The sequence below is a fragment of the Leptosomus discolor genome, chromosome 2, assembly GCF_034619465.1.
Source record: "Leptosomus discolor isolate bLepDis1 chromosome 2, bLepDis1.hap2, whole genome shotgun sequence".
Classification (NCBI taxonomy): domain Eukaryota; kingdom Metazoa; phylum Chordata; class Aves; order Leptosomiformes; family Leptosomidae; genus Leptosomus; species Leptosomus discolor.
In genome coordinates, this window is record NC_141392.1 from 55,889,834 (window position 1) to 55,911,078 (window position 21,245).

Sequence of the window (21,245 nt, forward strand, 5' to 3'; positions counted from 1 at the left end):
ATCTGTATGATGAAAGACTATTCTTTTGGGGGCAAGGAAAAAAAAACCATAACTAACCAAACCAATCAGCATTAACTGAAGACAAGAGGAATTATGGTTCCCTCCCTTTCCCTGCCTCTGGCCAGGAACATCTATAGCATTCTTCATGTTAGCATTAGCAAGCATGTGGCCTTGCTGTAAATTAGATCTGCTAACAGAGCTGGGTGAAAACTTACTCCACAAACAAAATGAAATTTTCAGTGGCATCTACTAGAGAGCACAACATAACCTTTCTTCTAGAGTTATAGACAAGGGGAAAGTGAGGAGGAGAAGAAAACTTTTGGCACAAGCCCAGAGTCAGATTAGCTTAATCCAACTGTGAAACTGCGGAGTTAGCATAAAAGGGTTTAATCCAACTCCTGCCAAACAAATTTGTGTTTGATTACTCACGCGTTGGCATGAGCCAGTGCGTTGTGTTTGAAGCAAGATGTTATTAAAGGCCAAGAGTGAACTCTGAGCCATGATAAGGGTTAGGAGGCAAAGCAGTCTGGCATTGCACCTTGGCTCCCTGGCACTGTAGCGAGAAGCCTGCTCACTGTGCCCATCTCTACCTGATTTGGTGCTGCTGGACACGCTGGTGGTATGGCAGTTCTGTGAATGGAGGGAATCACTGTATTATTGCAGGGGACAGGCTAATGTTACCTCTGTATTTCAAATCTCCACAGAGCTCTAAAGGTCCTTCAGATGAAGAGTCAACCCAGCTGAATACCGATCTTCCCTTTTCCTGCGCAGCTAGACAGCCACAGTTGCCTAGACAATTCAGCACACCCCAGAGCAACTCACTAATCATGAATATCCTGGGGGGAAGTACCTCGGTCAGAAACATCTGGACTGACCATCAGATCAGGCAGGCACTATTTCCCGGCCGGCGCCCACCTTACGAGAATGAAGACGATGAAGACGATTATCAGATGTTTGTGCCATCAGTGTCTGCATCCAATGCTAGTTCAGCTGTGGGTGGAGAAAGGAGGGGATCTTCTGGGCGTCCATGCAGCTGGCACTTGGGGGTAGTGCATCAAAATGAGACTTCCAGCCCCACTCGCCACAAAATCGTTAGGCGGGCTAGTAGTGCTGGTGAAAGTAACACGTGTCCAGCCAGCGCAAGGTATAAAACAGGGGAGCGCAGTTCTCGAAGGGAAGTGAAGAGAGCAGAGGTGAGCAGTATGAATGCATATCCTGAATCTTCAGAGGAGCTGACCATTGATGATATTGAACATGTTTATGATAATATAAGCTATGAAGACTTAAAGCTGATGGGTCTGACAAGAAGGGAGGAGACAGATCATGGTCCCCAGAGATCTGCTAGAGACTCCCTTTACGAGGCTGAAAACAAAAGCAGCTTAGATTCACCCTCCAAAAAGAGAACAGCAAATCAAAACAGGGCCTCTATTCATGCTAGTAGGGATGAGATACTACTCAGTAGAGAAGCACCTACTTCAAGTTTGGATGAGCTCAGGATCGTTGAAGACAACATTTATGACACCATAGTGCTTCCAGAAACACCACTATTGAATTTTAAATATGATCCCTTAAAATGCTCTAAAAGGAGGAGTTTTCTGGGCCTAGAAAAAGACTTTGCATGTTGTGACAATCTACGGCAGTTTGTTTCTGAAGAAAGTCTTCAGTTCAGTGAAGATGAAAGTACTTACCATCGTGTTCCCATTGACAATGACTATTTGAGCTTAGTAGATAGCTCTTCCAACTCAGATTCGCTGTCCCACAAGTCTGCAGCAGATAAACTTTCAGAGGAAGTAGACGAGATTTGGAATGACCTGGAGAACTACATCAAGAAGAATGAGGAAAAGACAAGAGACCGTCTACTTGCAGCCTTTCCTGTTTGTAAAGATGATATGCAGGAAAGGCTGCATGCTGGTAGTACACCTGAACTGAGTAAAGATGTAGAGTACTCTCTGTCTACTCTCTCTCTCCCAGAAACTCCTATTTTCCCTAAAACCATGAAGCCCAGGGCTGCCACGATAAGTGAGGCTAATCTCAGGCTTGAAGACACGAAGGAGAACTCTTTTATGAGTCTGAACAGATCTTCCTTCTCCAGTGAGATGCCTTTTGTAGATAGCCCATACGAATCTGCCAGTAGTGTTCTGTCCAACGTGCATGCAGAGGGTATGGAAAATGACTTGGCTGTTGTGGATAAAACAAAGAACAGAGTTTTTATGATGGCAAGGCAGTACAGTCAAAAAATTAAGAAGGCTAACCAGCTTTTGAAAGTTAAAAGTCCAGAGCAGGAACAGCCAGCTAGCAGACAACAGAAACTGAAACACAAAGATCTTGCTGCTATTCTGGAGGAGAAGAAACAAGGAGGTCCTGCTATTGGTATGTTCTAAATATTTTTATACAGATGTATTTCTTTAGTAACTTTTGGTGAAATTTGTGTACTGAACTGGAAAAGTACGAATTTTCCCCACCTTGTTAGTTGAGTGTCAGTATTGTATTTTCTGTGTTACCACTGAAATGAGTTTTCTGTGACTGATTCTAACATGAATACTCCTTTATATCTCAATTCTTGTTGTTGCTTGGTAAAATTTGGAATAAATAGCAGGGCAGTGTGAGGAAAGATCAATTCAGCTGAGGCGGGAAATAGAAATAATGCCTGAAGCACTATTGGCCTCTTTACAGAAAAGCAGTTATTTCCTTTAATAGCGTGATCTTCAGACTTTGACTAAAAAGGCATATTTTCAGGTAGGTTCACCTCCTAACAAGTCATGTACGTTTGCTCAGCTGCCATCCATATCACACCTATAAGCATAAGGAATGGGGTCAGATAAGAAAGAGCTGGTGGTCTTGCTCTTATCTAGTGAATATGTAAAGTTGTGAATATGCAACAGTTTTGGAACTATTTTTGTCCATGGTCAGTTGAAACAAATTGGAGACATGGAGCCAGCAGGCTTCATGAACTAGAGTATCATTCTTGCCTTGTGATATTTATAAAAGTCCCTAAATATCTTATTTACAAGGCCATTTTCAGAATGTTCTTTTCCATTTTAACATGAAACAAGCAGCCTGTTATTGGAACTGTGTGCTACATTACGTCCTGCAAGACTGTTCACTGTCTGAAGATACTTTGTTCTGCTTTTTCTCAATGCAATGTGCTGAAATGCAATGCATGACTCTTCCAGCCTCCGTTGTTTCATGTTACTTTGTTGAGGCTGAAGATAGTGACAGCTTTTCCCTTGACCCATAGAAAGCGTTTTGAGATTTTTACATTTTCACATGACTCATTCCAATGGGTTGCTGGCCTCTGCTAAGTTAATTCTCTCTCGTTTCTAGGTGCCAGAATAGCTGAATATTCCCAGCTTTATGATCAAATCGTCTTTAGAGAAAGTTCACCTAAGGTCCAAAAGGAAGCCTGGGCCACTCCTCAGGAGCCATCAGCTGGGAGGCTTTCCACGCCCATGGCTGCGTCTCCTCCCCGTTCCCAGGCTGCCAGTGAATGTTCAAGAGCAGAAGATTGGCTTTTGCATTCTACATACAGTAACAGCGAGCTGGCCAACTTCTCTCCATGGCCTGAATCCCAAGACCCAAAGTCCAAGAGCTCATATACAGAAGTTGGTACAAAAAGCACTTCAAGGCAGTTGCCATCGGCTGGCTCGGTGCCTTCCCTCCAGTTTTATAACCGTTTGCATGTCCCAGCACAGAGGTGGAGCGCCATTATAAGCCAACCGAACAAAGAAAATTTACATCAAGATCACATCTATAACTCCCTTGGGAGAAGAGTAAGCAATGTAAAACCACAGGCATACAGCAGGTCGCAGTCATCTTCCTCGATTGTGGTCAGCCGGTCTGGAGAGTCAATTGTATATCCTACTGAGATGGACAAGAAAAAGCTCCATTCGAATAGAAACTCCCGATTCAACAGCCATCAAACGCCGGGTATTGCTTCAGGATGTATGGGGCCTGATGAGAGAAAGCAGATCCCTGAAAACTGTTCAGATATGATTCTGCAGGATTCTCAAAAGGTCCTGAGAGTGAACAGGGCTTCCCCTCTGACAGCACAGATGGCCACTCAGAACTATTTTTCGAATTTCAAAGATACTGAAGAAGAAGGGGATGATGATGACTATGTTGAAATAAAGTCTGAAGATGAGGGATCGGACTTGGAGACTTCTCAGAACCAAACAAGGAAATTGGATCCTAAACTGCGTAACGCAGACGCTGCTCCTTCTGAAACGCTCTGCGGCAAAACTGTCTCGTGTACTCCTGCAAAGTCTGCCAGCAGCAAACACGCACTTACCCCGTATCTGACTGCATATAGTGATTCGGATAAACTGAATGACTACCTGTGGAGAGTACCGTCTCCTAATCAGCAGAATATTGTCCAGTCTTTAAGGGAAAAGTTTCAGTGTCTCAGTTCGAGTAGCTTTGCTTGATGCTTTCAGTAATTGCTAGCTGTACTGCCTTATCATGACAGAGTGTATACTAGGACAATCAGTACTGGCACCATATATTTCCATAATATTACACAGTCAGGCATTGTATCACAGTAACATTGTAAATAGATGTGAAATGTATCTTTTTTTAAATGGTTTAGAATCCTGGAAGTGAAAAAGGCCAGGTGCGCACTGTCTGGTATCTCACTCCAGAGTGTATCTGGTATCTCACACCAGAAGGTGCACTTCTCGCCTCCTATTTAACCTTTGCATCTCTTCCCTTGTTAAGTGTGATCCCCTTCAATTCTTACCATCAAACCAGGTGTGATGCCATTTGATTCGTAAACCATTTTATTGTGTGGAAATTTTCGTATTTGGACTTTGAGTTGGTGACCAGTGTTCTGTGTCCAAAACACCCACGTGATTACTCTGGTTACATATGGGAGCATTTAGCTGAGCAGCTACTCCTGTGACTGTGCAGATATCTGAGCAGCATTCTGGTAATTACGCCAACATGCTACGTGTGCAATTGCACGTACTTTTTGCACGTTACTTTTTGTCAGACAGATTCCAAGAGTGTGGGACCAATGCATACGCTACATTACTTTAGAACAGGCTTCTTATGTTTCAAACAAAGTCTAGTCCTAGTGCTTGTGAGGGATGCCAGACTGATAGCCCTGTGTCTGGAGCCTCTTCTGCTTTCTGTAACGCCATAGTAAGCAGAGGACGGGTAGTGGCAGCTGCTTATGTGAACCTGTGGATGTGACGCAGTCCTTGCCAGGAGGATGCTTTGGGCAGTAGAAGGGGAGCTCCACTGCTCGTGAAGATGGCTAGACCAGGTTTGGTACCTCCAGTGATGGTGATGTTTGGGACATGCAGTCAAAATCTGAGTGTCTTGTAGCTCAGAGCCCAGCAGTTGAAAGACGCTGTGTGTGAGTTTGCGAAGTAGCTGTATTTTATACACAGTGGCTTGCAGGGCATTTGTTGGAATCCCAGAGTCAGTACCGTTGAGAGAGAATGAGGGCTGGCCGGCTGCTTGGGTGAAATATTAATCATGGGGCACGTTTAGCTGAGCGACGAGCTGCCTTCCCCAGGGAATCTATCTCACATAGCTGGAAACGACTCTTCCTGGCAGATAGAGGTAAATACATATTTTTCTAAATCAACCAGGGCTGACTAATCCAATTTATGTACAATAAAAGTAGCTTAAAAAATGAGAATACATTCCGTTCTTTTTGCAAATAATGTATAGAATAAATGCTGCCATTTAGAACAAGAACAGGGTTTCCATTATGATGCACGTTTACTCCCCTTTGTCATTGTTGTTGCACAGCTTTGGATTCTGTTACTTGAAAACTTTGTACCTGAAGGAAAGCCTAAGTATGTCTACACTGATCATCTTGTGTGACTGTTGTTCTTTTTTGGTGCTTAAATTCTTCAGACTACGTAGATAAAGCCAGTACCAAGATAAACATATCAATAAATAAAGGAGTTTCATTGAAATACTATTTTTACTAACCACCTATCACTCCCCTCAGCTACAGTACTTCCAGAATGGCTGACTAGTTGCTACATTGGTTACCATGAGGAAACACCTGAAGCAGTGTACAGCTCATTACTTGCAGACTAAGATTTAAGGACTTGAATTTGCTAGAACAGATTAAATTATTTCCCACATGTATCTTGCATTGGCTAGGAATTGTTATTTTGGGGGCTGGTTGGTCATGGCACTTACTAGCTCGTACCACAGGGATACTTGTTACCGTCAGCACATCTGCTGTGATAGGATCTGCATCTATCTGATCAAAGCCGGCTGAGAAATAATGTTGTATATATTTAAGACACCGAGGTGTAGCAGAGCCCGTATTTATTTAATATAGCTTGTAAAGTATTGTAAATATGAATAGGAGTTTAATCTGTGCTTTACCTGCGCATGTCTTAGATCTGGTTAAATGGCTTAGGGGGATGTTGTTTGAACTCTCATCTCATGCGCTCAGCGGCGCTGGGAGGTGGGAAAACAAACAAAACAAAACAACCCACAACAAAGAAAAAAAAAAACAGGGGAAAAAAAAAAAGGGACTTCTACTAGTGTGTAACTTCTCCCAGGGACCATTTCATACTATTTTTAATAAACGTTGAGTATGCAAAAGTTTTGGGTTCCGTTCATTGGGGTCGGGATGCTCGGGTTTATTAACGGGGAGGGAGGGAGAGGGTGGTTTCTGTCGGTCGTGGGGGATGTTTGTTTGTTTGTTTCTTCTTGCAGGCAGGCGGAAGCGAAAGGGGCTGAACGCCGGGGCGGGGAGCGGGGCGAGGGGGAGGGCGGTGCTCTCCGAGCACCGCCTTCCCCCTCGCCCCGCTCCCCGCCCCGGCCCCGGCGTTTCTGCTACCGTCTCCCTCCGGAGAGATGAGGACCGCGGCGCTGCGGCGCTGCCTGGCTCCGGTGCTCCCCGCCGCGCTGCCACCGAGCCGGGGGCTCTGCGGGCGGCGGGGCGGGGGCGCGGCGGCGGTGGCAGCGGCGCGGTAAGAGGCGCACGTGGAGGGGCGGCACCGGCTGATGCAACCGGTGGGCGGGGGGGGGTGGTGGGTGGGGTGGGTGGGGGTGGTATATTTCCTCGGTGGGTGCGCGGGGTGGGTTTTTTTTTTGAGGGGGGTGTGATGGCCCACCGGGGAGGTGAAATCGTGGGAAAATGTCGTCGTGTCGTGTGCCCCCACCCCGCCCCAGGGCAGCCACTGTTTTTTTTTGCCGGTGTTTGGGGGGTGAGCAAGGCAGGCGTTGTGGGGTGGTGGTGGTTCAGGTGAGGCTGCCTGGAGGACGTGTCGTGTGTGTCGTCCCTCGTTGTCCACCCGCCCCCCCCCCCCAATCCATTCAGCCGTAGCTGGGACAGTTTGTCTGCCAGGGCAGTGACCTGAATTGGTCATTGGCTTCTGCAAGGGGGATGGTACGAGGCAGCAAAAAACCCGCTCTGGGCTGTGTTTTCCCTCCTGCTGTGAGGAGACGTCTTTCAGGGGGTCTCCTTCCCTTGCTGAGTAAGTATGATCTGCGTGTGCAGAAGGTAACAGAGGAGAGCTGGCAGCCACTTATCCAGACAGTTTTTCCAAAAAGCATTCCCAGTGCCTGGCTGCTGGTGGTTTTTCCAAGAAGCAGCGCAGCAAACAGAGCTCCTCTGTCTTCATGCTGCCCGCAGTGTTGAATAGCATCCATAAAAGTGGCTGGTTTGCTGCTGTTAGGGCTGGTGTTGCCGGTGTTAAGCTGTAGCGAGGTGTAAAGGCCTCTGCTTCTGTCACCGCCTGGTACGGAAATGAAGGATCGACCTGAGCAAAGGCTCAGGGTGGTGGTTCACTCCTGCGCTTCCGGCGGTGGGGTTGGACAAGCTGCCTCATGGAGTAGTATAGGCTAGCTATAAAGTTTTGGGCATCTTGGAGCAATGACATATGTAGCCGTAAAACAACAGACCAAAATACCTTTAAGGTGTTCTGTACACCAGCCTGCTGAACGCCAGCCTTCACAGCTTACATCCGTAAGCAATTTTGGTAATTAAAAGTGTGTGCAGTGCACCTAAGCATTTGTTCCATATTGCTAACGTAATGTAGGTTTCTGCTGACTGATGTTAGGAAGGTTTATTTTGCTAAAGATTTGCCTGTTGTTGCATTGCAGCAAAATCACCGAGAATGCAAAGAAGTCGTTGGCCTCTCTTAAGAGAGAAAACCCTCGGCTTGAGCCAACGCTTGCCATTATTCAGGTAAAGTATGTCTGTGTGCTTGCTGGCTGTGAGAGTTCCCCTTCAGTACTGCTGCTTGTCTGAAACTTCAGAAGTGCGTGATGCAGAAAGTAAACTCGATTCAAGCAAAGCGATAGGAGGAGGTGATCCCACCAGACTAGATAGAGGGTGGAATCTGTGTCTCGTCAGCTTTTCTCCAGGCCTGAAACAGCCACAGCGAACTTCAGGCTGTGGGAAGGGTTTGCAAAGGAAGGGAATGATTTTAGCCCTTCGTCCCTTTGCTAACAGAGTCTTCCCCGTTGTAAGTACAGATCACCTTTTCTCACAGGTTGTCTAAGTTGATTGACGTACTTAAGTTAAAGTCAAAGCAGTTGCTCTCAGCCTTTATTTAGCTTGAAGCTTTTGTTGCAGTCCTGAAAAAAGTGTTTACGTGCCTGAAAATGTGGGCCTCCCTTCATCTTGCACCCCCAAAACAACATTGCCATGGTTAAGGAAAGACCCTCCTGCTTCCTGCCAGCCTTGTTGCCTTTGGGCAGCTGTAGCTTATGACTGAATTACTGCTGTCCTAAGGAGAGGAAGATCACACTGAAAAGTCCCAGTCAGCTCAAAAGGGCCTATGTGAAATAAACACTCTGTGTAAAACGTCAGTATCCTTTAGAAGTAGCAGCACTTTCGAAGGTGAAGCAGTCCAATAGTAATTGAGAGCTGTTGGGTTACTAACCAGTGAAGAGCTTTCCTTCCCACCCTGCTGGTGCTGCTGTCTTTGAAATAGGCAAACTCACAGATGAGGATAACGTTACCTGTAAACTTGAGAGATGTTCCTTGTCAGATTTCATTAGCTTTTGGGCCAAGAAACTGGGGATGTTTTCCGTTCAAAGTGGGACCCAGAGCTGTGTGGGTGGAAACAATGGTCCTGTTGGGTTTGAGTCAGTGCACACTGAATCTTTGACACCATAGGTTTTTGTTTTAAAACCTAACTATAAGTATTTTTGAAATAGTACTAGTGACTCTAAGAAATGATGTATCAGCTTTATTTCAGTAGATCTTCTAGAGAGGCTGAGTGAACAAGCTCTCCCATCTCTTACCCTCCCCAGGTAACTGCTGTTAATATTTTCAAATAGCACTCTAAGGCTGTAAGTTTAAGGACTGCTAGAAAAGCAGTGATCCGTCCTCTCAACAGTCCATTGTTTCTCACTCCTGTCTTGTCTCTGTCTGGTTGCACAGTGAATGGGATTGATCCACTCTGGGCTGGACGCATCTGGGGAGCCTGAGTCTGGTTTTCTGCAGGGTCGCATGAGTGGCACATGAGCAGGGACATTGTTAGGGTGGGAGAGAGCATTGTGTGAGGAGGGGGAGGTTCCTGCTCACTTGTAATATAATTTGGAATGCATCTGCATCAGTGTTTTAGTTTAAGTCACGGTTGCTCTTTAAATGAATGTCTCTTGTTCTCATTTACCCTACTTGGTTTGCATCATGAGATGGCTGTAGGAGCAGGGGGCCTAGATCCTTCTGGATGAAATTCACCCACACAACGTTTTCCAGCTGTCAGTTGCTCTAGCTCTATTCTGATTGTAAGGACTGCAGCAGAACTTGTTTTAGATGTGTATTTGTTGGTTCAAAGAAGACTTGTTTTAGTCTACAAATGCTCCTGTGGTGCACTGCTCTACTGGGCAGAGTCTTAAGATTCATGCTGCTCTCTATGTGCTGCGTTGCACCCAGAGGAGCGGGGGGGGGCAGCAAAATTATCTCCTTTGCCAGTCACTCGTGGGTAACAGCAGTTGGCATGACATGGCACCATCTCTGTAGCAGTACTGGGAATGAGGAGTTACAAACTGACCCTGCTCTGGAATGGTTTTTAGATGCGTTCTTATCAAGCCATCTGAACCTGAATTGATACCGTGATTCATACCTGTGTTGCTTATTGTCCGTATTGAACCTTGATTGGAGCTGCACAACAGCAAAAAAAGATTGTTGGCTGCTTCTTAATTTTATTGAAGCTGAAAACTAATATATAGTGGCAGGATCCTGCTTAGCAGTGGAGCTGTTGTCCTGCAAAGTTCAGCGAAGCAGCCCAGCTCCCCTGCACCCCCTGCCCTGCCCATGTGCTCTGTCAGCCCATGTCCTGAGCTCTGGCCTTGCCTGTGCCGCTCTGGGGGTTGTGATGGGAACCGGTTCAGGATAGGGACTTTCTGCGCCCGCACGAGGTGAGCGATCACCAGCCGGTGCCGCAGTGTTGTTGCAGGGGACAGCGTGATACCGCTGATGGCTGAATCCCAGGTAAACCTCTCAAGCAGTCCTGGTGGTTACACATCAGTGTTGGGGTACAATTCCAAGTTTACTGGCATAGGGGAGCTCCATGCGTATTCTCAATGCAGCAGCCTCTTTGCTGCCCCTCGCCCCCAGCTGGCAGATTTGGGGAGACTGGTAGTGTGGTGCCAGGGATGTAGGCGGTGCTGGGCTGGGGGAGGGAGCCAGGGAATGGAGGCCGAGCCCTCATCGCCTCTCAGGAGCTGCTGCTTTCCAGAGCCTGTCCTTTTAAATGCTCTTTTTTTCATTGTCAGCAGTCTTGAACCATTTGGTGTTAACAGATTGATAAATTGTTATGGGCTTGAACCAAAATAATTTTGGGTGGTGCTAGTGACAGTCGAAGCCAGCACTGGAAGTTAACCACGAAGTGAGTGGCACAACTCTTGATGGGAAGTCACTGGCACAGAGTTTTTGTGGAAAAAGCAATATAGAACGTGTTCGTGAAATTGTAACAAAACCTTTTAAAATTCTTTATTTTGGTCCTATGACCCGAAGATGGGGTTTTATATATAATCGTATAGCTGTGAGAAATGTTTTATTCATTTTGTTATGAAGGCACTAACATTTTTGAGGGTGGAACCCTCACTGGTCTGTTGGTGGGAGGTTTCTAGTTCTGGATGTTGAATTCTCAGGTTTGTTTTGGCAATATATGAAAATATTAGAAGGGACTTCTAAGATTCAAGAGTAATTTGGAGAGTAAAATTCAGTTGTAATTATTACAATTAAATATCGTAATATATATGGTGCCTATAGGTGTAGAGTCCTCAGGGAGAAGGATTCCTGGGTGAGATGGTGTTCCAGGTAAACCTGCCCAGGAGATGCTTCTGTCCTAGCACAGGTGCCTACTGGCAACTGGGAGGAGTGGATAACTTCTCTTGCTTCTGTATTGACACAATTCACTGTAATATATCGTGATAATGATTAGCCTTTTGTTTGCCTTACCACCAAAAATGTGTTGTTAAGTGATAAGGGGACACTGCAGGAAACGCTAGTATTGCTGTTGCCTATTTCACCCTTGTTATATGGCTGGGTGGAGAACGGTATCTTCAGAGGCAGACTGGTACCTTTCTTAAATGGTAAATTTACGTTAAGGAAATGGCTTGTCTATAAAAGCTAAGCTAATATCGACACACGCTTAAACTAATCAAGCCAAAATAAATTTACTGGATGGCCTTCTGCTTCTTGGAATTGCTAGGCTTTTTATTTGTTTGGATACTAGTAGACACAAACATCTTCACTATCTTTCTTGCATAGACCTATGCGTTTGTGTACTCACATTTTTGAATGTAAATTTATTATTTTAAAACTTAAGTTTCTGTTTTGTTCCCAAAGGCACAAAATGATCATTTGATTCAAGAAATAAACAAGAACTTTGCTGAAGAGGTAAGCTTTAGCTGATAAACTTGTTGTTAAACATGAACTACTTGCCTTTCATAATTATAAGTGTTTTCTTTTGGCAGGTTGGTCTACGTGTTATTCACATCTGTCTCCCTGAAGGCAGCAGCAAGGATGAGGTAACTGCAGTACCTGAAGGACTCTTACTTCTTCACTTCCGTCATAAACTTGTATTTTTTGCTGACATTCATTATCACTTTGAAATGAGCTCTATTAATTCAAATTAGGGTTGGAACTGCCTTAGTTCAAGCAGCAAGTGTTATCCTCCTATTGGCAAGCATGGGAAAAAAGGGTATTAATGGGCTTGTCTGCTGTCCCCTGGCAAGCTGAGGCAGAATCAGCAGAGTGATGTTTTGTTTTCATGTCTGGTATTTAACTGCAGCGTTCCCTCATTCCAGCCTGGGTATCCTGTCTCTCACAGTTGCTCTTGTAACTGTACTTGATTCTTGCCCAAGCTACTCAGGGAAATGAAATGAAAGAGAGGGAGGGTGTTGAATTTATTTGCCTGTTTATTGATCTTGTAACGTTTAAAGTATGTATTAAAAAAATCTTCCACCCCAAATCACTAGAGAGCTGAATTTTTACCTTGTAGGAGGAATTAGTTTGCAGGTGCAGCCCTAGTATCAAGTATGTTTTAAGTATAGCAAACCATATTAAGGTACATAGTCCTGAGGCATGTGAAAGTAAAAACAGCAAGGGAATGTGTAGTAAAAGATGCCACTGTTCCCAGCTGACCTCCTTGTTTGATAATCCTGCAGGTCTGTGGGTTTTGTGTACTGTTTTTTATTTGGTGCACTTTGTTTTTAAAATGTTATTGGTTTGCAGTGTAATCTCAGGCAGAGCTTCCAGATGTATTAAGAGTAACTCTGAAGAATTTTAGGAGTTTTGTGGATGATGAATAGTCAGCTACCCATTTAAGAAGGGTGGCCTTTTGAAATGAAGATCAAATACACTTTGCTGTTGGTAAATGCATTTTATCTGCTGAGTAACACGGTAGGAAATAGGTAAAATATAGAGAGTGTGCAGCAGTAGTTGCTGTTACTTTGAGGTAGTATCTTAGGAAATGACTGAGCTGTGTATCTAAAGAGAAAAGCACGGTATTTTTTTTTGTTTCTGGAAAGTTACTTTCAATAAAGTTCATAATGGTTTGCTTACTCAATATGGCAGGTTTATTTTTTTCATCTGTTAAAATCCACGTGCTGGCTTGCATTCCCTGGTTTGGGAAGGTGCGAGGGATTTTGGTGCTGTGCACTTTTTGTTGTGCCATAACTGCCTGTGTACAGTAAAGGCAAGTTAGTACAAGATTGCGTTACCCTGCATGACTTGTAAGTATTTTAAATGTTGTGATGATGGAAAGCTGAATTAAAGTAAAATGCAATGAAAATGGAAAACTGACCTATTTTCCCAGGAAGCAGAAATACAGTTCAAAGTTCATTAGATTCAAGCTATTTATAAACTTATGTTTCCTTTAATTGCTGTGTAGGCCCCTAATATTTTGTAGCATCTCAGGATTTTTTAAGCAAAATGTGGATGTTTTCACATCCGTGTTCTGGTCACTCATCGTTACTTTCTATTAGAATGTATACTAGCCCTATTACTGTTAAATTGCACAGGGTCTAAATATATATGCCTGTTTCTGTCTAGGAAGTCATCAAACTAAAGGTGTATTTCTATACCAGTGACATGCTTGTATAGTCTTTGTTAACATGAAAGTGTCATGTTCTCTTGATTCAGAGCTGCAGACCTAATTCCCCTGGCTTAATGTTGATTGCACATCAGGTGTTTGGGCAACACAGTTCACAATTATACTGAATAGTTTACGTGAAAAGCATTTTAGGAAGGCATGGTATTAGCTAAGGCAAAAATCCTTATACTCATTTTCTGTTGGATATTAATCAACTTAAGTTATACCGCTTTGTGGTATTGCACACTGAATTTATTTATATGATGGAAAGATGTGCTTGCATGACGTTTGTCCCATGAGAAAACTTCAACATTGTATTCCATTGTATTCTTCGTGGTCACAGCAGAATAGCATGTTTCACTATGGATCAGCATTGCACTTTTGACATGAAGCAATCAAGGGTAGGTAGTACAGTCTTGGATGTCAAACGTGACCAGTTAGAAAACATTTGACTTGCATTTGGTTCAGTACTTCAAATTCATAAACTTCTGTGCAGTGCCTTTTCAAAGTAACAATTCTTCACAAGATAACTGTCAGTTCTTAGGATCAGGGTGATTCGAGAAGGAAAATTGGTAACAATATATGCTGGTTTAATAAAATTAATTTTCTCTTGTATAATTGGTTTTTCCAGCGTTACAACCTTTTGTCCGTGTTCTGTGTTGGAACGTGATCTGGTCCTATTTTGAACTAGGTTTTAAACACAAAACAAGGAAAGCAAGTCATTGCTTTTTCATTTAGAACTTGCAGTAATATGTGAGGGAAGCAAAGGCAGCTATAAGGTAGTTTTAAAACTAATTAGAGTCTTTGTCTGATGTTCTGATCTTTAATGCTTTTTATTAATTTCCTAGATTGTCAATGAAATCTTGAGACTTAATGAGGATCCTAATGTGCAGGGCCTTGCCCTTGACCTCCCAGAGAGCTTATGTAGCAGTAAGGTATTAAATGCTGTGAAACCAGAGAAGGATGTGGATGGGTAAGTGAAGCACTGAGAAATGACGTTTGCAGATGCAAGGCTGATGGCTCTGTAAAATCCGTTTTCCCCTGTACTTTTCATTAATGGTTTCCTCAGTCAATGTGTCTAGCTCTGCTATTGAGCAGTGAGAAAAGATGCTGCTGAATCGATGAGAAGTCTTTTGCTGAAGTCATTTCAATCATTACCTTTTTAATTTTTATATACTGTATATTCAGGACATGGTCTTTTCAAAGAAATCAAAAATGAAGTTCTGATTTACTGATGATACTTGGGGTATTTCAGTACTTCAGTAATACAAATGGTAGTTGCAAAGTACTGAACCAAACCCCAAAATTTTCACAAGAAGGACTGATGGAAAAGTTGCAGAGAAGGTTCTAATTTCCTTACAGCACTCTCTTGCAGCAGGAGAGTAGGCTGTAATAGTTTGCACCTATTCGCACAACTTTCCAATCAGTCTTGAGTTGCACTGCTCCCTGGAGAGACCACTGGCATAGTTTAGGTGTCTGGCTTACCATTTTGCTGCTCTTGCCTTCTTGCTCTCAACTGCAGACTGTTACCTCCTTTTTTTTTTCTTTTTTTCTTTTTTTCCTCTCTCCTTTTTTTTTAATGTCAGGAAAAAAAAATCTGAAAATCTTGCAAATTAGTTACCTTTCCGTTATCTGGAGTACTGGAGATTGACAGAGAATGGAAGATTTAGAGCATCCTTGCGTTTAAGTGCAGAACAGAAAGACCCGAGTTCCCCCCAGGAAGCTGGCCCGAGCCCAGAAGGATGTATTGCCTTTGGCTCAGCTTGACTTTGGCAGCGCTGGTCTGGTTCCACTGCAGCCACTGAGGTGTTTTGGCCCAATGTGCTGTGGGTAGTCCACTGTGATCAGTGAAGAGCTCCCTGTGTGTTGCGGGCTTGTATTACTTTTCTAACTCACAGATCCCTTTCTCAGCCTCTCCTGAGGCTCAGTGTTTGTCTACCTGCGACGTGAGATGATACAAATTAGCCACAGTACATGACTACCGAAGGATTTACTTTTACAAGATGTCTTTGCTCTTGGGGTTAGCTGTTAGCCATGTTACAAGCGTTACTGAGGTTGTATGTTACACAAATTATTTTTTTTTAATTGCCATATTTTTCCACTGCAGATTATCCGATGTAAACCTAGGACGCTTGGTACGTGGCGATGCCTCTGACTGTCTAATTCCTCCTACAGCATGTGCTGTGATGGAGCTTCTTGAAGATTTAGGTGAGACCTTCTATCATAATTATTACATTAGTTTTTGCCTCACTAATTTTCTTGGTTTTAGTCCTGACTGAGAGATAAATATAACTTCACCTTGTTGTGTTTTCTGGTTTGTGTTTTTTTCCCACCCAACATATATTTGTCTCCTGCTAGTGAGGAATCTCAGTGAAATCTGAGTGTGATATTTACAGAAATGAGTTTCAGTCCTACAGATTTTGGGGATTAGGCAGGGATTACCTGCCATCAACAGATTTAATCTCACTAAAGCCACCGGAGTCATCTGGGTCTTCAAACCCAAAAATACAAACATCGCTTAGGGATTTCACTTGACAGTTTTGATTAGTGTGAACAGTTGGAGAAATCCAGGACTGCCTGTAAATAACTGCTGAGCAAATCTTTTGGTTTGGGTTGTTTTGTGTAAATGCTGCTGTTAAATGGCAGATTTAAACAAGTGGCTTTACAGTGTGTGATGATGCTGTTTAGTTTAAGGCAGTGATTCAAAAGTAGTCTCTCTTATAGTGATTCACAATTGTTGAGACAAGGATTTCTGTAACAGAAGTGTAAACAGGAGAGGAGGTCAAATGTACTGAATAACAAATATGAATGAAAGGATTTGTGCAAGTACAATACCAGAAACCATAAGAGCAGTATTTGCTTACTAGCATCGGAGAGTTGGCAGGAAACAACTTAAAACCTGTGGTGTGTGTTACTGCATGGGCTCCAAAAGAGTTGTCGGTAATGCTGCAGCTGCTGTGGTTGTGCTGTCCTGTCATGAGCCACTTTGCTGGCTCCTCTGGAGCGCTTTGGTGGTGGGTGGCCTGGTAAAGTGGGGGTTTATGGAGACACTCCAGCTCTGCGGCCTGGCAGAGCCTGGTGCTGGGACCTTTGCAGCTGAGGGTGACTGAAGGACTTCCCTTGTGTCCCACAGGTGGAAAGACGGTGCTGCTGGTGGGAGCCGGCGGGGTGGTGGGTGCTGCCTTGCAGTGCTTGCTGCAGAGGGAGGGAGCGGTGACCCTGAGCTGCCCGTGGAAAGCCCCTCAGCTGCAGACCAAGGTGAGCACTCTTCTGTCTGCCCAGTGCCCGGGGGTCATCCTGCATCCCTGCTGTCCGGGCATCCCCATTGGCCGCCCGCGTGCCACTGCTCCCTTTTGCTGCTGTTCCCAAGAGGGAGGCTCGTTGTTGCGGTGACAGGCAGCAATGGGGCACTGGAGCTCGCTGATAGGATCTTTCCTCGTTTCTGCTTGCACAGAAATGGTGCTTAGGTAAACAGGAGCCTCTGCCAGAATATTAAATATGTAGCAGCAGCTGCTGTAACTTCATTATTTTATACTGGTAACTGTGAGAGAATTAATTCAGGGATACAGTTTAAAATGAATATGTTGCGTCTCCCTTTTTCTTTCCCTCAGTGTGAGAGATGCCCACTTTCTTCTCGTCCTCTGATATAGTGATCTATGGAATTACTTTCACTGGATTTGTGTCTTAAAGGTTTGCAAATGCTGCCTCTTTTGGGACAAGGAGGATCACAATCTTTATCTTTGAAGAGAACTGTAAAAGGATTCAGAGAAATTCAGGACCCTTAATCCAAAGGATTTCGCTCACGTGGTCTTCCTGGTAGCTTTTTGCAGAGCTTTTACAAACAGCTTAGAAGTCGGTATGACTTCCTATCAGACTTCCCAGTTTGTTCCTTAGTCCCAAATTTCATGGAATAATACAACTGGGAATGTGTTGTCCTCTGGGCATGAGCCTTGGCGTTCAGTTATTAGCCATAGAAGAGGTGCATGTTCTCCAGGGGCTGTTTGCAAGTCGCTACTGTAGGGACGAGGTGCAAGGGACAGCTCCTGTGTGACATCTGATAGCACATGCCACAAGGTGGCAGCCAGTGCACAGTGATAGTGTCAAACCTCTGCGTTTTGAAGGCAAAGCCAGGAGGAGAAAATAAGTTTAAGCAGCTGTGATAGAAAGTTCTCTGGCAAACCTGTTTTCACAGCTGCGGATGTTTTTGTCAGGCTTGTCTCGGCTCTGTGCTGGAAGTGACTGACGGCACTTAGGAAACATATGCCTCTCAGGGATGGGAGCACTGTGAACTTAATACTAGCCATGGCTCATGCTTTGATTATTTCTCATTGCTTGGGATTGTGCTAGAGGACGGCTTTGGGCTGGATGCAGTGGGTGACAGGGTGGCCAGAGGTGTTTCCACTGGTTCACAGCAGAGGACTTGGACCAGAGGTGCTTGTGCAGTGCTGGAGAGAGATCTGTTTCTTTCCATCCAGATGCTTTCCCGTAATCGTGCTTTGCTTTTTGGCATTCCCCATAGCTTACCTCTTGCAGCAGGTCACTGATGGGAAACAGAATAGGAGGCCTAAGCAGTAGGCAGTCTGGGGCTCTGCACATCAGTCTTCCCCAGTCCATTTTAACTTTTGGCAGCAAAGGAGTTTCTGCTTTGCCTGGAGGACTAATTAGCAGAGCTCAGGGCAAACCTACCCTCCTCTTCCTCATCTGTAAGCCTGGAGCAGCGTGTCACCAGTAACCCTCAGAGTCCTCCTGAACCTGGCTGGATGTAACTCAGTTACAGTTAACTCTAGCTTCTAAATAAAATCTAATGCATGCAAGGAAAACCATCCTATTTCATATTCCCGGAACCTGGAGAGTCAGAAACCAAGCACAGATTTCCTGCTGGACAACAAGGCACCTCTATCTTGTGGCAATCTGTATTTGAAGTACAACATTGTTAGATAATATGATTATCGCTGATGATACGAATTTATTTTTTCTTACTTGTTCGAAATGCTGATTAAGTAAACTTAAACAGTTTAAAGGCTCACAAAGTTTCTTCTCTTGACTATTTTTATTTGAATTTCAAGTGAGAAAATGTGTAAGTCCAGGTTGAGGTTTTTCCAAGACTTGGAAGAATTAATTAATGTTTTGTTTTTACTGCATAGGACACTAACTTTAGAATGGCTCTACACTTTTTCTCCTTCCTATGAATGTGATACCTCTACAGTAACAGTCTGTGTGGTGGTGTCTGGAAGTCTAACCTATGGTGTCATAATAACTTTGCTTATGAAGTGAAGGATGAACTTACAAAGAGTGTGTACTTTTCATTGGGATGCATTTGTGTTGCAATATATACCAGGAAAGGAAAAATGGATCTTAAGGGTAGGGATTACTTGTCTTAATCCATTGGCCAGGCCCATTTGAACAAAAGCACTAATTCTGAACTTAATGATGTAATGCTTTTCTTAAGCAGGTACTACAGTACCTTTGACTACCTCTTCTGATTTATTCTTCTTTTTAAAGGACAGCATAACAGCAAGTATTTTCTTTAGAAAGTCTATCAGTTTAAATGAGGCACATAACACTAAGGTGTAGAGTTTTTTGGATCAGGTTTTTTATTGCTATAGACTTGTTATTGCTTCTTTTATTCATGGACTTTTGCAAAAATATTTTGAAAATGATGTAGAGGAAGGTATGTTTTAGTCCACCTTAAGAAAAGTCTAACAATGTACAGGTAGCTCTGCTGACAAACAGCATAATCCCATCTACCATCTGACTTAGTGTCCACCTTTAAAGCAAGTCTTTTCTGTCCTGTGGCTGGAAAAGGGAGTAAAATAAATAATAGTACATTTTAATTTCCTTGCTTTGACCTGCATGGGTAATGGACACACTTTACGTGTTCTTTTCCCTCCCCACTCTGTATTTTTTTAAGGTGAACAGATTGTTAATGTTTCTTTTTGTTCCATTTTGGGTTTGCTTGAATTTAGTTATTAAAAATAATCATCATGGCACAGCTGAGCCATGTCCTTCAACACTCTCGAGCTTCCTGGGTTTTCAAATAAAATCACAAATGAAAGCAAGCTGTATGTTTCAGAAGGTTCTGGCACAGCTGTGCATAGTTGCTGTGAAGAAATGCTGTTCTTTTTGCATTGATATGTTGGCTGTAAAATAAGTTATGAAGAGATAAAGACTTGAGCATTTTGGTGGAAATAGGTAAGATGTTACCATTCTGTTAAGCTTTGTGTAGATAACTGTTCAAAGCACAGTCACTGCAGAGTGCCTGAAGAATGACCTAGTGACATACTTTCAGGAACATCTCACTTGCCATTTAAAAATGGGACTACTCAAAAGTCAATCTAGTGTTACATGTGAAGAATGGGAACTGATGTGCTTAATCCTTTATTATGTTAGAATTAGGCTTTCTAATTTGAAAGGAGGTTATCAAATAGATTCAAATTGAAAAATACAGATTATTTTCTTGCCAAAACATGGATAGTACTTAGTACCTAGGAGAAAATGGAATTTCATTTCAGTCATCTGTATTCAGTCAGTCATGATTTCAGCACATCGTCTTAAATGTAGTCTGTATGTGAACCACATTATGCCTGTTTTAAGAGAGCTGCTATCTTTTGTTGTAAAAGAACTGAAAATTGGTCTATCTAGGTATAATTAGAAATAGAAAACTTGTTTGTAAAAGCCTGATTGAGAAGTAGGAGAGTGATTCAGCTGGAGTGCATGAATGGGACATTCCTTTTCAGGTTGAATAAGAACCACCTTTGGCCAGAGTCTGCTTTTCCGTAGAGCTAACACTTAAGCTTCAGACTGTTAGACATCTCTTAGTCATTTACTGTCCTATTTTGCTGTCTTGATAAGACCAAGAGTCTTGGTACTGGTAGAGACATACATTTTGTGTTGCAATCATGAAAGAATGTGAGACCAGGTATACAAATCCCATAAGAGGAGAGGAAGGCTGTGTGAGGGTTTCTAATGATGATGCTGTAGACAAAGTATTTCTGCTTCAGCATTTTATGTGCATCATCTCTGTTCCTTGCAATTTGAAATTCATCTCCCTGGCTGTGAGCTACAGGAAGAGCTTCTAAAGCATGCATCATAGTGGTAGGCTTGAGCCAGCAGTAGAGATGTGGACCTAATTTCCACGTGCTCTGTGTAGGGCAAGTGCATTTGGGCTGATGTAGGGAAGGGGCTGTCAGTGTCTGGACAAGAACGTGATATCAGGGAGCTGGGGGCTGCTTGCTGTGGCTCATCTGTGAGGACTGGGGCTGGGGGAAAGGGATTGAAGCAGACCATGCATAGTTGTCCCACTGGGTTGCCAATGATTTGCAAACCTGGAACTTCCCAAGGTAGAGATGGAGGTGGAATAAACCATGTAAGGAGAACATGCCTGGGTGGAAAAAGTACCTGAAACTAGTCATTGACATAAAAATCCTTCAAGGTTTCAGAAAGTAATTAGAATTCCTGTAATTGAAGTGGAACCTGACCTGTAAACTGATGTGTAAAATAACATTTTTCGTAAAGAGTTGTAAAGAAGCTTTGAATCAGGTTCCTATTCCTCATCCCATCTCTTAAATTTTAGCTGGCCTAAAATCTGGCCAGGAAACTGAGGGCTTTTGCATTTCAAATATTAATTTCAAATATTTTTTCTTTGATTATGTATTTAAAAATTACTTTTGTAGCAGTCGGTTTTAACTATGGGGAAATGAAATTTTTATGTAGGCT

The 21,245-nt window shown here is 43.4% G+C and overlaps 2 protein-coding genes across 6 annotated transcripts in view; both read left to right on the plus strand.

Moving 5' to 3' along the window:
* Positions 1–4,424, plus strand: part of PLEKHG1 (pleckstrin homology and RhoGEF domain containing G1) — a 50,108-nt gene extending 45,684 nt beyond the window's left edge. For 3 of the 5 annotated variants that reach the window (XM_086461098.1, XM_086461099.1, XM_086461100.1), the window contains 2 exons: positions 772–2,370; positions 3,325–4,424. In XM_086461098.1, the coding sequence (XP_086317224.1) occupies positions 772–2,370; positions 3,325–4,424 (2,699 nt within the window). Of the gene's footprint in view, positions 1–704; positions 2,371–3,324 lie in introns of all 5 variants that reach the window. The other 2 variants (XM_009950446.2, XM_086461101.1) reach the window with 1 other exon arrangement.
* Positions 4,425–6,828: 2,404 nt separating this feature from the next.
* The window catches only part of MTHFD1L (methylenetetrahydrofolate dehydrogenase (NADP+ dependent) 1 like), a 154,335-nt gene continuing 139,918 nt past the window's right edge, over positions 6,829–21,245 (plus strand). The window contains exons 1-7 of the mRNA XM_086461102.1: positions 6,829–6,944; positions 8,080–8,164; positions 11,783–11,833; positions 11,911–11,964; positions 14,378–14,502; positions 15,637–15,737; positions 16,663–16,787. Coding sequence (XP_086317228.1) covers positions 6,829–6,944; positions 8,080–8,164; positions 11,783–11,833; positions 11,911–11,964; positions 14,378–14,502; positions 15,637–15,737; positions 16,663–16,787 — 657 coding nt within the window. The remainder of the gene's footprint in view (positions 6,945–8,079; positions 8,165–11,782; positions 11,834–11,910; positions 11,965–14,377; positions 14,503–15,636; positions 15,738–16,662; positions 16,788–21,245) is intronic.